The 15,912-nt window shown below is 43.4% G+C and overlaps 1 protein-coding gene across 3 annotated transcripts in view; it reads right to left on the reverse strand.

Moving 5' to 3' along the window:
- HMGA1 (high mobility group AT-hook 1) overlaps positions 1-15,912 on the reverse strand; it is a 101,823-nt gene that overhangs the window by 71,417 nt on the left and 14,494 nt on the right. For 2 of the 3 annotated variants that reach the window (XM_073575596.1, XM_073575598.1), the window contains exons 2-3: positions 11,761-11,872; positions 4,198-4,269 (exon numbers count right to left, since the gene is read on the reverse strand). In XM_073575596.1, coding sequence (XP_073431697.1) covers positions 4,198-4,269; positions 11,761-11,853 — 165 coding nt within the window. In that variant the 5' untranslated portion in view covers positions 11,854-11,872. Of the gene's footprint in view, positions 1-4,197; positions 4,270-11,760; positions 11,873-11,916; positions 12,011-15,912 lie in introns of all 3 variants that reach the window. The other variant, XM_073575597.1, reaches the window with a different exon arrangement.

Genomic DNA, 15,912 nt, shown 5'->3' on the forward strand with positions numbered 1-15,912 from the left:
GGACCATATCCCTGTAAAAAAAAGAATTAAAATAAAAAATGGCGTTATTGTCAACTTCTGGCGTCCCACGCAGCGTCCCCAAAGCCTCAGCGATGCTGCCGGCATCTTCCGGTCCCAGTGATGCCTTGCGACAATGACCCGAGATGACATAGTCTCGCGAGACCGCTACGCCATCAAAAGTCATTGTCACAAGGCATCACTGGGACCAGAAGATGCCGGGAGCATCGCTGAGGTCTGGGGACGACGGAAGGTGAGCATAACAGCCATTTTTTATTTTTTTTATTATTTTTAACATTATATCTTTTTACTATTGATGCTGCATAGGCAGCTTCAATAGTAAAAAGTTGGTCATACTAGTCAAACACTATGTTTGACAAGTGTGACCAACCTGTCACTTTTCCAAGCGATGCTACATATCGCTTGGAAAACGCTAGTATTCTGCAAGCTAATTACGCTTGCAAAACGCTATTTTTTTACGGGAATTACGCATGAGGAATTCTAGCATATTTCCCGCGGCAGGGAGTTGCGGAATTCCCGAGGCAATTCCGCAAGGTGTGCACATAGCCTGAAATCCAAGCCATGAACTGCTGCCATCCGTTTGAAAAAAAAAATACACACACCTCACAAAAGTTAGGGATAGGCCACATGCACACATCCGTATTTGGTGAGTTTTTTACCTTTGTAAGCCAAAACCAGGAGTGGGTGAAAAATACAGAAGTGGTGCAAGTGTTTCTATTATGCTTTACCTCTGACCGTTCCACTCCTGGTTATGGCTTACAAATACTAAGGTAAAAAACTCACCAAATACTCAATGTGGCCATATTTGGCTTTCAGGGCAAACTTTCAGGATAAACCTAAAATGCAATCCAACTTTATGGTTAACTTAATGTGACATCTAAACTTCCAAATGCATATGTCAAATTGTTTAATGTTTCAGTACTTTATGCACAACCTGCTTTTTTCTAACAAGGAATCGAATGGTAAAATTCACAATAGGTGTTTGATACAGGAATCGCCCAAAAAATTTCAGGTTTTTAATAGTCCTTCACATCATGCTGTTTTTGACATCATGAGACCAAGACAACACCTAACAATTGATAAACAGCACCTGCTTGATAGGCTTCAAGCAGGATGTTTTCAGACGGAAGGGCGCACTGAACTAGAGTGCCATCAGCAGGTTGCAACAGAGATAGGCCTCTTTCACACATCAGTATTTTTGATCAGTGTTTCATCAGTATTTGTATGCCCAAACCAGGAATGTCTCCAAAATAAGGAACAGGAGTCAGTCTTTCAATTATATTTTTTTCTCGGTAAGTTCCATTCCTGGCTTTGGCATACAAACACTGATGCTAAATACTGACCAAATACTGACGTGTGAATGAGCCTATACAGAGAGACTGGAAGAGTCACAGAAAGGCAGATCAGTGGACATCCTTTGGTCACATCACAGACTGATGACTGTTTCATTGTGAACAATGCCCTTTGGAACCGGATTATGAACACCACAACTGCATGCACATTTAAAGGTGAGAGGCACCCAAGTGTCATGTCAGATCATTCGAAACCATTTATATCAGCGTTGTCTGTTTGCAAGACAACCTGTAAGGGTAACCAAGCACACCACCAGGCACAAGCATCATCTTCATGGGGCAGCAGGTAGCATCTATGCTGGACAAGGGACCAGTGGGCCTCAGATCTGTTCACTGATGAAAGTCTGTTCACGCTGTGAAGAAATGATGGCCACCAACAACGTTGAGCAGGTGTGTCTAGTCAATACAGAACTCACCTTCACGTTGTGAATGGTACAGGGACAATCCCCCACTACTTGAACATAATTAATCCACTCATTGGGCCTCTGCACGAACACAGGCCTAACTTCATCTTCATGGATGACAATGCTCCAGCTCATCGAGGTTGTATTAACCAACAGCTGCTGGAGACTGGGGTATCTCAAATGGAGTGGCCTGCATCTTCTCCAGACCTGAATCTCATAGGAAAACTATGGGATCAGCTGAGTCGCCATGTAAAGGCTCGTAACTCTGTATCCCAGAACCTCAATAACCTGAAGGCTGCCCTTCAAGAGTGGGATACCATACAATTCAACTTGGGAACAGCAGGAATCCTAGTCAAATTGTAATTGATGCTCAAGGCCACATCACAAGTTACTGAGACATTGATATTTTTGTTGGAGTATACCCACCACTGTTGGCTTTTGTTTCAATAAATCGTTTCTAATGAAGAAATCACCACTGCATCTATCTATTTAAACCATCATTGTAGCGTAAACTTATCCATTTTCCATAAATTTTGCCCGAAAGTCAAATATCCCTAATTTTTGTAAGTAGTATGTATTAAAGTGCAAACTCAAAACATCAGATTATCCTGACAAAGATTAGTCCATAAACTGGGTAGTTAGCGTGCACTCTAGTCAAATATAGACGAGGTGCAGGTGCAACGGACCAGTAGGTCCTAATTACAAGTTAATTAAATTCACTGCACACTCAAACAGACTTTATGCAAATAGGTGTTCATTTTATTATATGTGGGAGCCAAACAGGAATATAGCACACAGTGGAAGCGAGATAAATAAAAGACGTTTCGGCTCAGCCCGAACCTTTATCATATGATCGCTTATTCCAATATTGGAGGTTTGTATAGGGTGCAGAAGGAGAGGAGAATCTCTCAAGAAGAAATACCAAGATAAATGGCTGATGTGTGCTGAGAGAAGGAAGCGCTCCCGCGCCTGTCAGAGGTGGCGTCAGTTTGAGTGTGCAGTGAATTTAATTAACTCCTGAAGATTAGTTCATAGGCGCATAAAAAGAAACCCATAATAGATAAGACATCAGAGTAACTAGGAAGGCATAGCAGGGCAATTAATAACGAAAGTCATTTTATTAGAAGAAAAAAAAAGTGCAAAGCAAGAAATTAAGAGTCCAATATACACGATTGTCTCAAACATATTGGAATATAGATAGTAGCACCCATGGAAAGAATATCTAGTTAAGTGCTAGTATAGATAAAAAGGTGCTTATTTAATAAAGATAACTCAGTCTTTTCTACATTAAAGAGAATCTGTCAGATATTTGCCACTTAAAGAGAATTTGTCACCCCTTCTTTCGAATAGGAGTTGCCGGCACCGACATCAGGGGCTTATCTACAGCATTCTGTAATGCTGTAGATAAGCCCCTGATGTAACCTGAAAGATGAGAAAAAGGAGTTAGATTATACTCACCCCGGCGTCCGGTCCAGTCCGATGGGTGTCGCCGTCCTGTCCGACGCCTCCCATCTTCATATGATGCCGTCCTCTTCTTTCCTTCCTGTCATGGCTCCTGCGCAGGCGCACTGCTCTGCCCTCTTGAGGGCAGAGCAGAGTCCTGCAGTGCGCAGGCGCTGGAGCCACGACAGAAAGGAAAGAAGAGGACGGCATTGTATGAAGAAGGGAGGCGCCGGACCGCAACACCCATTAGACCAAGACCGGACCGCCCCTCCCTCCCAGTGGAGTATAGAAAATATAACTCCTTTTTCTTATCTTTCAGGTTACATCGGGGTGCCGGCAGCTCACATTCAAAAAAAGGGTGACAGATTCCCTTTAATCTTAAAACAGCATAATGTAGTGACCCGATTCCAGCAATGTGTCACTTACTCAACTGTTTAAAACAGTGATTTTATAAAAGAACTACACTAATCAGTAGATTATCACTAGAGGACTAGTAAACCAGTCAGGCAGTCAAGCATATTCATCAACTTTGTATAACCCCAGCCAAACCACACAGTACATGGGCAGAAAGCTGTCAGTGGTGTGGGATGGCTTATACAGAGCTCAACATTTTGATAACTAGTAGATCTGCAGCAGATAAAACAGTATTAAAATGACAGCAAGCAGCCTAGCAAGTCCCACACCGCTGGAACCAGGGTCTCTAGCCCTACATCATGCTGCTCACAGATGAAGTAGCAAGACCCTCGTGACAGATTCACTTTACAGGTGTTCTCCACCCCAGATGCGCGCAGTTTTCTGTACTAGACTGTGCAGCACAAGGCAGACAACTGTAGTGAAACATTAACATCCCTTTATAAAGGTTTTTTTTTTTTCTTACTTGCACTTACAGTTTAAACCCTATTAAATCCTTCCACTCTTGAACGAAGAGGATTTTATAATTACATAGTATACTCAGAAGATACACCATCAAATGATCTTACCCTGCTTTCCTTGGAATCAATCACTGCCTCTGATTGGGAGGACAGTTTAGTCGGTTGATGTGAAGGCGGCTCCTAAGTAAGGTAAACACTGGGTCAATACACAATTCAAATAGAAATGTTAGAAGCTGTACACGATCAAAATTGCACTTCCCAGTCAAATGCAAGAAACATGTCAACTGTCATGCTGTCTGACGGGGCTAGAAGAGGCAAGAGAGCACTCTTTAATTTGGGCCTCATGGTTAGGAACTTAACAATAGTAGGTGCAAGGGTTGCTACAGTTTGCACTCCAGCATCCTAATGGAGCCCAAAGACCTATTAGCCATTAATTTTCATTGTTGGCCCCTTCACGACATATGACGTATGTCATTAGTTCAGGATTGGTGGTATTTCCTGAAGAAGAGGTTGCAAAAAACCTTGAAACGCGTAGAATAAACCACTGTTAAACTTTAATAACCTTCTGGAATTTCATCATTTGGGCAGTGCGGACGAAATCCATGTATTCTTTTGCAGAGCTCTGTTTCAGATAGTCAGTGACCGACTTGTGGATCTGCAGCAGCCCTTATCTATACTTGCTTTGAATACCTACTACCAGGTGAGCAGTTTTTTGTCAAACCGCTTACTTTATTTGTGGGATAAGACCCTATATTGCGCCTGTGTCTCCCTCTTTCTTCACAATATTAATTCAGGATGACTGAGTACTGCATGCAGGATGCCGGCTCCCACTCCACACGGGCCCCACAACCCACCCCACAGTGCACTAGAGCACAGAAGACGTCATTTTCTGAAAACTTCATAAGATGAGTATTCACCAGCCACTGAGCGGATCCCTTCACATCTGGTATCATATTACTCAGCATCACAGTGCCATTACAGCCATGTGTTGTGAGTTCATTTTTCCCTTCATCATTGAGGTCTGATGAACTCCCTCCTCTGGTGAAGGAAGGTAGTGAGGCTGATTACCAAACACCTGGGCAGCTAGATGATGACTGGGTGGCTGGAATTGAGGACTGGATATAAGGCTGCCGACGCCCTTCTTCCTGGCTGGTGATTTTCCTGCTGGATTCTTGGAGACCAGTCTGATTCCTGCGTCTCAAAGCTAAGTTTTTCTGCTCTGCTTTGTACTCTTCAGTTTTGTTTTTGTTTTGCCTTGTTTTTTGGGAGTTCTGCCATCCCTGGCCGGGGGTAAGCTGAATTCCATTTTTGTCTCTGATCTGTTGATCTTTTGCTCTGTCTTCAGAATATACCTGAGTGCTGATATAGTCTTTTGAAGCCTAGCGACTTCAGGGCCTGTTTTTCCTTTCAGTCGGTTGGCTCATTTTGATAGGGTTTTTGCGGATGGCAGACAGCAGCTTTCCTATCCTGTCCTATGTAGTTAGCTTGGGCCCCATCATTTGCTCAACCTATCTTTCTATCTGTGTTAGTGTTTTCATCTTGCTTCACCGTCATATGTTGGGGGCTGCTTATTGCTTTGGGGTCTGCTCTGGGGCAGTTTAGTTTTTCCCCTTTCTGTCTTTAGGCTATGTAGCTCTCCAGCTGTGATCGAGGGGTCTAGGGCACCGTAGGAACCCCCCACGGCTACTGCTAGTTGTTGTGGATAGGTTCAGGGGTCTGCAATCCGATAGCTGCCAACCTCTCTGGTTTTTCTGGACTTAGCTGGCATTTTGTTTTTTCCTCCTTCGGTGACTCATCATAACAGCCATGCCTTTAGTATATTGGGATAAATTCTGCTGACAGGTTCTCTTTAATCAGTCACCATGTGCCTTTAACAACCATGGGTGAGCAGAGCCCCACTGAGTATGGGCATTTTCCAGAAACAGACCTGCAGTGGAAGTTGCAGAGTGAAAATTGCAAATATGCCATGATGGTGCCCAGTTTGTGCTTCTGGCGCCACATACCAGTAAATTAAGCGGCCTCTCCTCACTGTTTTAATGGGAAACATGTGGACACTAAATGCAGTTTAGGCTAGGTTCGTATTGCGTTAGGGGCATCCGTTTAACGGATGCGCTAACGCAGATGTCATTTTTGACATCTTTTGTGACCTAGTGCTAACATATGCGCTAACGCATGGTAGCTTTTCGTTACCATGCAATAGCCCATACAGGTCTATGCACAGCGAACGTGTCCGTTCGCTGTGCGCTAGACTCGACACACCCTCGGACGCTGCAGACCGCGTTCGAGGGTGCGTTATGAAGTAACGCATCATCGCTAACGCACGCCGATTTTGGCATGTGTTAGGATGCGGTACTATTATTGCGGGCAATGGGGGCGTTAACGCTTCTGTTACATAGCGTTACTGCCGCTATGTCACGGATGCCGTCAGCGCATTGCCCACATCGCAATGTGAACCCAGCCTTAGGCACATTGTGGGGCTCAAAAAAGGGGAGGGGTGTAATTTTGTGATTTGATTTGGGAGAAGAAATGTCGCTGGATTTCTTTTGGTGGAAGACAGTCTTTCTAGAGCCTTTGTGCTACCAGTAACATGGACTCCTATATTTCTCCAACAGCTGACGTACTTGAGTGGGAACTTGTTTTTTGTGTGCTGAACTAACGCTAGGGTACACAAAATTTTGAATCAGTTCACATTTATCCTGTGCTTTATTGAGCACTTACATCAGGGTTTCCACATAAATCTCTGAAATACACGATTCAGATGAAACCTCCAATAAATCCATTCACTATAACAAGGCAGCAGAGTTAGGCCGGGGTCACACTGGCGAGGAATACGGCCGAGTGAGAGGCGCTAAAAGCACGCATTAGACACGGACCAATGATTCTCTATGGGGTCCCTCGCACCAGCCGTATATTTCTCGGGCGTATTCTACGGTCAGTGCTAATCGCAGCATGCTGCGATTGTCAGCGTACTACGGCCGTAGTACGCCAATGCAAGTCTATGGGTGCGCAAAAAAATACGGATTACACACGGACCACACATGTGACTTGCGAGAAATACGCACCCGGTGTCTTTTAGCAAAGGCGGCAATTCAGTGCGCTATACAGTAAACTCACACTGACAGGTTTAATAAAGAAACGAAAGAATTGATATAGACACATAGAATACATATATATATATATATATATATATATATATATATATATATATATATATATATGCATTCTATGTGTCTATATCTATTCTTTGGTTTCTGTTAGAAACCCTGTCATAGGGCTCCATTATATGTCCATTTTGCAAGCCTGCGAGAAAATCTCGCCATACGGATTACATACGGATGCTGACATGCGCAAAATACGCGACCACACCTTGATCACGGATGACATACGGAGCAATGTTTAGGGGCCATTCATCCGTATTACGCATGTAAAATACTGACCGTATTTTGCGTCGGTTAGTGCAGGGCTGTGGAGTCGGTAAGCCAAACCTGCGACTCCGACTCCTCAATTTCCCTTACACCGACTCCGACTCCAACTCCACGACTCCGACTCCCACACATATTGCTTATATTTAAATGAAAAATTTATTGTAGTACAATGTGAACCTCAGACATTTAATCATTTTTATGATCCAATAATCAAGATATTTAGATAGAACAGAATATATATTGGTGTACTACCCGGTTTTCATTCTTTTTGGTACAGATACGATATGGATAGACAGATATGGATAAATGGATAGATAGAGCAGATTTCTAATCTGCTTTTGCTATTGAAAACATTATCTATGAGCTCAAAAACCTTTCAGGTGATGCGGTTTTTTAAAAAGATGATCAGCTTTTGCAGCTGAAAAACGTATCCTCAAAAAACACAGGAAAAACGCTGTGTGTGAATGTAGCCTTAGATCAGGAATAGAACAGCCATTTATAGGACATTTCATAACTTTCCCAAACTCCTATGAAAAAATATTCAGCACATCCTGCATTGAATTACTGTACCCAATTTATTATATATTTTAGGAGTCGGTCCATTTTATACCGACTCCAACTCCGACTCCACCAAAATGAGCACCGACTCCGACTCCACGACTCCGACTCCACAGCCCTGGGTTAGTGTGACCCCAGCCTTACTGTGTTTGGCCTCTTTAGCGGTGTCAGTCTTTTCAGAGGTGCAAAAACTGTAGCCTACTGTGCTTTTGTGCACTCCTAGAGACAAAACACCACTGGGTCATAAGCCAGACGAAGTTTAAAAAGACCCCACCAAATTCATTGGAACCTTGGGGATTGTGTGTGAATTGCACATTTCAAGAGATTTTCAACGAAACCTGATTTAAGTGGTCAGCGTAGAGAGCAGGCCACATGTGAATGAAATGAGCCTTAGGGCTCATACTGACATGCGAGAAACTCGGACGAGTCTCGCTCATCAATACCCGGCACTCGGATAGGACCGTTCGGGTTTCTCGCATGCGAGTATGAGCCCTTACTGCGATTGTTCATTCTGCCTCTAAGTGGCAGATTAAGAAATTTGTTTTATTTTTACACACACCTTGTGGTTTAAAGGGCCTGTCACACTAAGCGATATCGCTAGCAATATTGCTATAACGTCACTGGTTTTTGTAACGTTATAGCGATATTGCTAGCGATATCGCTATGTGTGATACTTACCTCCGACCGGCTCCCCGCTGGTTATCGCTGATCAAGCGAGAACGGCCTGGACCGTTTCTCGTCGTCAGCTTCCTGCTGGGCTTCCTGCTGTGGAGACGAGCGACGCGTGGACGCGGGCGGGAGGACGTCAGGATCGCCTCGTCTGACAGGCAAGTAGCGACCCCCGACCCCTGCGATGTCGCTGGTGAGATCTGCCTATGTGGCAGCTCACTAGCGACCAGTTAGTGATGTACCAGCGATCCTGACCGCGTCATATCGCTGGTCAGGATCGCTGGTGCATCGCTAAGTGTGACAGTACCTTAAGTGATAAAAGAGACTTATTTTTCAGGCCACTACAATTACAACAAAACTATATATACATATTTTTTTTTAGGATTTGCTACCATCACACAAACTATTGCTCGACCACATTTTGACAGCTATAATTTTATAATTTCTCCATTTTTCTTTGGACGGTCACCATTGGCACCATTTTTCAGCAAATAACCTTTTGATCACTTTCTATTCTGATTTTTGGGAAACCATTAGCAAAAAAAAAAAAAAACCCTAGCAAGTTAGGAATAGTTTTTTTCATGCCTTCACCATATGGTAGAAGTGATGACTGCTCTATTCTTTGGGTCAGTACCAACAGTTTTTTTTTTTCTAAGAAAAAAAAAAAAAGTTTTTGCATGGCGTTATTTTGACAGCTGTATTTTTTTTCTTTTTCCTATAACTGAGCTGAATCAGAGGTTTGATTTTTGCAGGAGAAAATTACATTTTTTTTATTTCCATACATCTTTTTGATAGCGTTTTACTCTACCTTTATTTCGGTTTTGATTAAAACAATTGAGGATTTTTTTTTATTTCTTTTACGGTGTTCACTGAAGGTGTTAAATGTGACAGATTAATTGATCAGGTTGTTTTGAACAAAGCAATACCAAGTGTGTACTTTCATTTTTTTTCTTTACATAAATATGCACATTTATAAATGGAATTTGGTGTAATTTTTTTATTAAAAAAACAACACACAACTATTTTACTTAGGGTATGTTTCCAACAGGGCGTATTGGCAGCGCTTTGGACGCAGCTCCGCCCAAAGCGTTGCCCTCTTTTGTACGCGCGGCGATTCCACATGTGTTAATTAAACACATGCGGAATCACTGCATCCTACTTTTAGAACGGTGCTATTTATCTTGCGGAGATGGAGCGTCTCCGCAGGATAAATAGACATGCTGCGTCTATAAAGACGTGCCGCATGTCCATATACGTGGGTGTGCCACCTGCGCGTTTGGACATAGTGGAGATGGGATTTCATAAAATCCTCTTCACTATGCTGCAACATCTGGACGCTGCGGATTTGACGCTGCGACTGTACGCTACGTCGAATTCACAGCGTTTATAATGACCGTGGAAACATACCCCAAGTCCCTCCATGGAACTCAAACTTTTACTACTTTGATCACTGTTGTAATGCATTGCAATTCACATGTCATGCATTTCATTGACAAAACAACTTTTGGGTATGTGCACACATTGCAGATTTCTTTGCGGAATCTGCAGAATCCGCAGGTCTAAATACCCGCATTTTTACTGAGGATTTCACCTGCGTTTTTACAACTGTGTATTCCTATAATGAAATGGGTGTAAAAACGCTGCAGAACTCGCACAAAGAATTGACATGCGATTTTTTTCTCCATAGGATAACATAGTACTGTACATCACTAGCGAATCTGCAGAGGATCCGCAGGACCATATCCGCTGCGGATCGGCACACAAATCCGCAACGTGTGCACATACCCTTTAGAGCATGGCGTAACAGACCATCGTAGCTGGCAAACCCCCATACATTTAACCTCTGGTTGCCATGACTATCATCAACAGCCAAAGATTACATCACGGGGGTGCCAATCGGGTGGGTGAGGAAGCTCACTCCCTCTCCTAGCCTTCTAAATGCTGCGATCGCAACGTTTACCAGGAATAAACAGCCAGGGCAGTGCAGGCACCGCACCTGGCTGTAACAGCCAAAGCTGGCTATCACTTAAACTGAGATCCTATTTTAATAACCAGTAAAAACTAAGTATACAATTGTGAGCTGATATTAATAGCCTGGGAAGCTCTGTGTATTAACCCCTTTCCAGGCTAGAAACATCAGTCTCCAGCTGTTGGCACCAGAAATATTGTTAACCAGCAGAGGCAAAGCTCCAACGCCATTTTTTCCTGTAGTTTATTGATTTATTGAAATACATGTACATTAAGTTACAAACACAGTGTACTAATTAGGTCACTCATCTCCCGCTACCAAAAAATATGTATTATCAAAGTCTTTAAATAACAGAATTACTCTATGTAAAAGCTGATGTTAAAAATCGCATTGTATACGCGTGTCATGCGGATGTCATACTGATGCAAGGTGAGAAATCGCATGGCACACGCCCAACTTTTCAGGAACATTGGACCGATTGTATTAACACTGATGGGAATGAGTCCTAATAGCCTGAATTCTTTAAATGACTCAACACAAAATAGCGTAACCTACTGTCAAAGGTTATCACTTATACTTTACAGTTGTAGTTTGGTAGCATAGGGGCAAAAAACAGGCTGAGTGTTAAGGCGGTTATCTTGTCCAAATCGACGAGTCTGTGACTGCAGACTTAGGAATCTCCCAGGGCATGCACTGCGTGCCGCGGGTTTAGCCGGTTACGGAGCTGAAACCATAAGGCACGTCCAGTGAGCGAGGCCTCACTCCATACATTTGTATTGAGCGAGACTATGCCCCATCTAGTTACACAGCTTGCCCATGAGCAGCAAGTGAATGGAGTGAGGCTCTGTCCAATGGTCTGGCTCTGACCGGGAGTATGTAAAACGCATACATACCCTCTGGTTTCGGCACAAACTGGCGAACCCCTTCAGCGCACAGTGTGTACCCTGAGGGGATTCCTAAGTCTGTAGTCACAAGTGGTTCAGTTTCCCCCCCCCTCTTTATTTTAGACAGAGGAAGAAGAAAAATAAAAGCTTGCACTGTAGCACTTACCTGTGGCTTTTTTCGAGGACGACCTCTACCTCGTTTCTCAGTCTGCTCTGCAGAAGTCCCTTTTACAGTAGTTTTAGCCTTTGATTCACTCATGCTCACAATCTGCAACAGACTGGAATGTAACGAAAGCCTTAATTGAATAACATTTATTTTTACCTGACAGCTCAGCAAGAACCCTGGGTCCAGTGCTGTATCTTCGTCGCTGCCCCCAATTATGTTTGGTTGCAGTGCGGGCATCAAGTTTTCAGTGCTGCAGAGAAATTACTGAGCTCAGCGTCTGGCTCCGTCTAAATCGTTTTTATAAAGCTAAAATAACTGTCTGCAAAGTTTTCTGATAGGCCCTTAACAAGGTGTGCGGCTACGTTTTCACTGTCTACCAACAGTCACATAACTGTCTACAACCTTCAACCCTTTCACGACCATTGACATATACGCATGTCAAAGGTTTTAACTCTGCCTTTGATGCAGGTTCATCGTAGCCTGCATTTTTCTCTGCACTTGATGATTTAATCAGCCATCAAGTGCCTTTAACAGCCACATGTGGAGCACCAAGGCCTGTTATCCTGGTAAATTCTGCTATCAATCACCGACAGCGGGATTTAACAATCGCCGACAGCAGGATTTAACACTCACCCGCTGGAAGTGTCTCACAAATTGCAATCCACTGGTGGCTGTTAACTAGATAAATGCCACCGACAATCTCTGTCAGCGGCATTTAACTTGCGCATACCGGAAATGCGTCGGATATCCCGCCCATCGGTGACCCAGACACATGATCGCAGGTCACCGATAAGTCGGCATGACAACCAGAGATCTCCAGTAGACCTCTACGGTTGTCATTACCGGATTGCTATGACCACCGCCCGGCAAGTGAGCATTTATGCTTCACACAGGTGATCTGATCAGCACTTTTGTGTAGCAGAGTATCATCAAAATACTGCAGCTTCTAGTCTCCTATGGAGACTATTGAAGCATGCAAAATATAGAAATATACTGTATATACAGTGCTTTGCGAAAGTATTCGGCCCCCTGGAACTTTTCAACCTTTTCCCACATATCATGCTTCAAACCTAAAGATACCAAATGTAATTTTTTGGTGAAGAATCAACAACAAGTGGGACACAATTGTGAAGTTAAACGAAATTTATTGGTTATTTTAAATTTTTGTGGAAATTCAAAAACTGAAAAGTGGGGCATGCAATATTATTCGGCCCCTTTACTTTCAGCAGGGCTGTGGAGTCGGAGTCGTGGAGTCGGGAGTCGGTGCTCATTTTGGTGGAGTCGGAGTCGGTATAAAATGGACCGACTCCGACTCCTAAAATATATAATAAATTGGGTACAGTAATTCAATGCAGGATGTGCTGAATATTTTTTCATAGGAATTTGGGAAAGTTATGAAATGTCCTATAAATGGCTGTTCTATTCCTGATCTAAGGCTACATTCACACACAGCGTTTTTCCTGTGTTTTTTGAGGATACGTTTTTCAGCTGCAAAAGCTGATCATCTTTTTAAAAAACTGCATCACCTGAAAGGTTTTTGAGCTCATAGATAATGTTTTCAATAGCAAAAGCAGATTAGAAATCTGCTCTATCCATTTATCCATATCTGTCTATCCATATCGTATCTGTACCAAAAAGAATGAAAACCGGGTAGTACACCAATATATATTCTGTTCTATCTAAATATCTTGATTATGGGATCATAAAAATGATTAAATGTCTGAGGTTCACATTGTACTACAATAAATTTTTCACTTAAATATAAGCAATATGTGTGGGAGTCGGAGTCGTGGAGTCGGAGTTGGAGTCGGAGTCGGTGTAAGAGAAATTGAGGAGTCGGAGTCGGAGTTGCAGGTTTGGCTTACCGACTCCACAGCCCTGACTTTCAGTGCAGCAAACTCACTCCAGAAGTTCATTGTGGATCTCTGAATGATCCAATGTTGTCCTAAATGACTAATGATGATAAATATGATCCACCTGTGTGCAATCAAGTCTCCGTACAAATGTACCTGCTCTGTGATAGTCTCAGGCTATGTGCACACAGTGCGGATCCTCCCGCGGATTTTACTAAATCCGCAGGTCAAATGACCTGCATTTTTCCTGCGGATTTCTTCCTTTTTTTGTGGTTTTACTGTGGTTTTTGTGCGGTTTTCCACCTGCGGATTTGTAGAATGGAGCAGGTGGAAAACTGCAGCAAAACCGCACAAAATAAGTCACATGCTGCTTTTTTTTTCCCGCACAAAAACCGCGCAGAAAAAAACGCAGCATGTGCACAGCGGTTTTTTTTTACATAGGCTTTAATGGTACTGTACATCACCTGCAGTTCTGCTGCAGATCCGCAGCTGCAAATCCGCTGAGGATCCACAGCAGAATCCGCACCGTGTGCACAGGGTTCTGTTTGAAGCACAGAGAGTATCATGAAGACCAAGGAACACAACAGGCAGGTCCATGATACTGTTGTTGAGAAGTTTAAAACCAGATTTGGATACAAAATGTTTTCCAAAACTTTAAACATCCCAAGGAGCACTGTGCAAGCGATCCCATTGAAATGGAAGGAGTATCATACCACTGCAAATCTACCAAGGCCCAGCCGTCCCTCTAAATTTTCATCTCAAAAAAGGAGAAGACTGATCAGAGATGCAACCAAGAGGCCCATGATCACTCTGAATGGACTGCAGAGATCTACAGCTGAGGTGGGACAGTCTGTCCATAGGACAACAATCAGTCGTACACTGCACAAATCTGGCGTTTATGGAAGAGTGGCAAGAAGAAAGCCATTTCTCAAAGATATCCATAAAAAGTGATGTTTAAAGTTTGCAACAAGCCACCTGGGAGACACACCAAACATGTGGAAGAAGGTACTCTGGTCAGATTAAACCAAAATCGAACTTTTTGGCAACAAAACGATATGTTTGGCATAAAGGCAACACAGCTCTTCACCCTGAACACACCATCACCACTGTCAAACATGGTGGTGGCAGCATCATGGTTTGGGCCTGCTTTTCTTCAGCAGGGACAGGGAAGATGGTTAAAATTGATGGGAAGATTGATGGAGCCAAATACAGGACCATTGTTGAAGAAAACCTGTTGGAGTCTGCAAAAGACCTGAGACTGGGACAGAGATTTGTCTTCCAACAAGACAATGATCCAAAACATAAAGCAAAATCTACAATGGAATGGTTCACAAATAAATGTATCCAGGTGTTAGAATGGCCAAGTCAAAGTCCAGACCTGAATCCAATCAAGAATCTGTGGAAAGAGCTGAAGAGCGGTTCACAAATGATCTCCATCAGACCTCACTGAGCTCGAGCTGTTTGCCAAGGAAGAATAGGCAAGAATTTCAGTCTCTCGATGTACAAAACTGATAGAGACATACCCCAAGCGACTTGCAGCTGTAATCGCAGCAAAAGGTGGCGCAACAAAGTATTAAGTTAAAGGGGCCAAATAATATTGCACGCCCCACTTTTCAGTTTTTGAATTTCCACAAAAATTGAAAATAACCAATAAATTTCATTCAACTTCACAATTGTGTCCCTCTTGTTGATTCTTCACCAAAAATTTACATTTGGTATCTTTATGTTTGAAGCATGATATGTGGAAAAACGTTGAAAAGTTCCAGGGGGCCAAATACTTTCGCAAGGCACTGTATACCCGAATTTTTCGCTTTATAAGACGCACCTGATTATAAGATGCACCCCCAAATTTGGTGAAGAAAAAGAGAAAAAAATTGTTTTTATGTTAAATGGAGGTGTGTCTTATAATGCCAGTGTCCCGTCTTTCAAATCATATATATGTCCCTCATCTTGGTATCTATATAACCCCCACCCTGGCACATTGCCCCCTTGTGCTGGCACATAGTCCCCCCATCCCAGATATGGCCCCCCTCTCTCTATATGCCCTCCTGCTGGCATGCACACGGCCCCCCGTCCCTATATTCACCCCTGCTGGCATGCGCACGGCCCCGTCCCTATATTCCCCCCTGCTGGCATGCGCACGGGCCCCCCGTCCCTATATTCCCCCCTGCTGGCATGCACAAGGGCCCCCCGTCCCTATATTCCCCCCTGCTGGCATGCACAAGGGCCCCCCGTCCCTAGATTCCCCTCTGCTGGCATGCACAAGGGCCTCCCGTCCCTATATTCCCCTCTGCTGGCA

This window comes from Dendrobates tinctorius, unplaced genomic scaffold (genome assembly GCF_039654945.1).
Source record: "Dendrobates tinctorius isolate UK_male_01 unplaced genomic scaffold, ASM3965494v1 ptg000045l, whole genome shotgun sequence".
Classification (NCBI taxonomy): domain Eukaryota; kingdom Metazoa; phylum Chordata; class Amphibia; order Anura; family Dendrobatidae; genus Dendrobates; species Dendrobates tinctorius.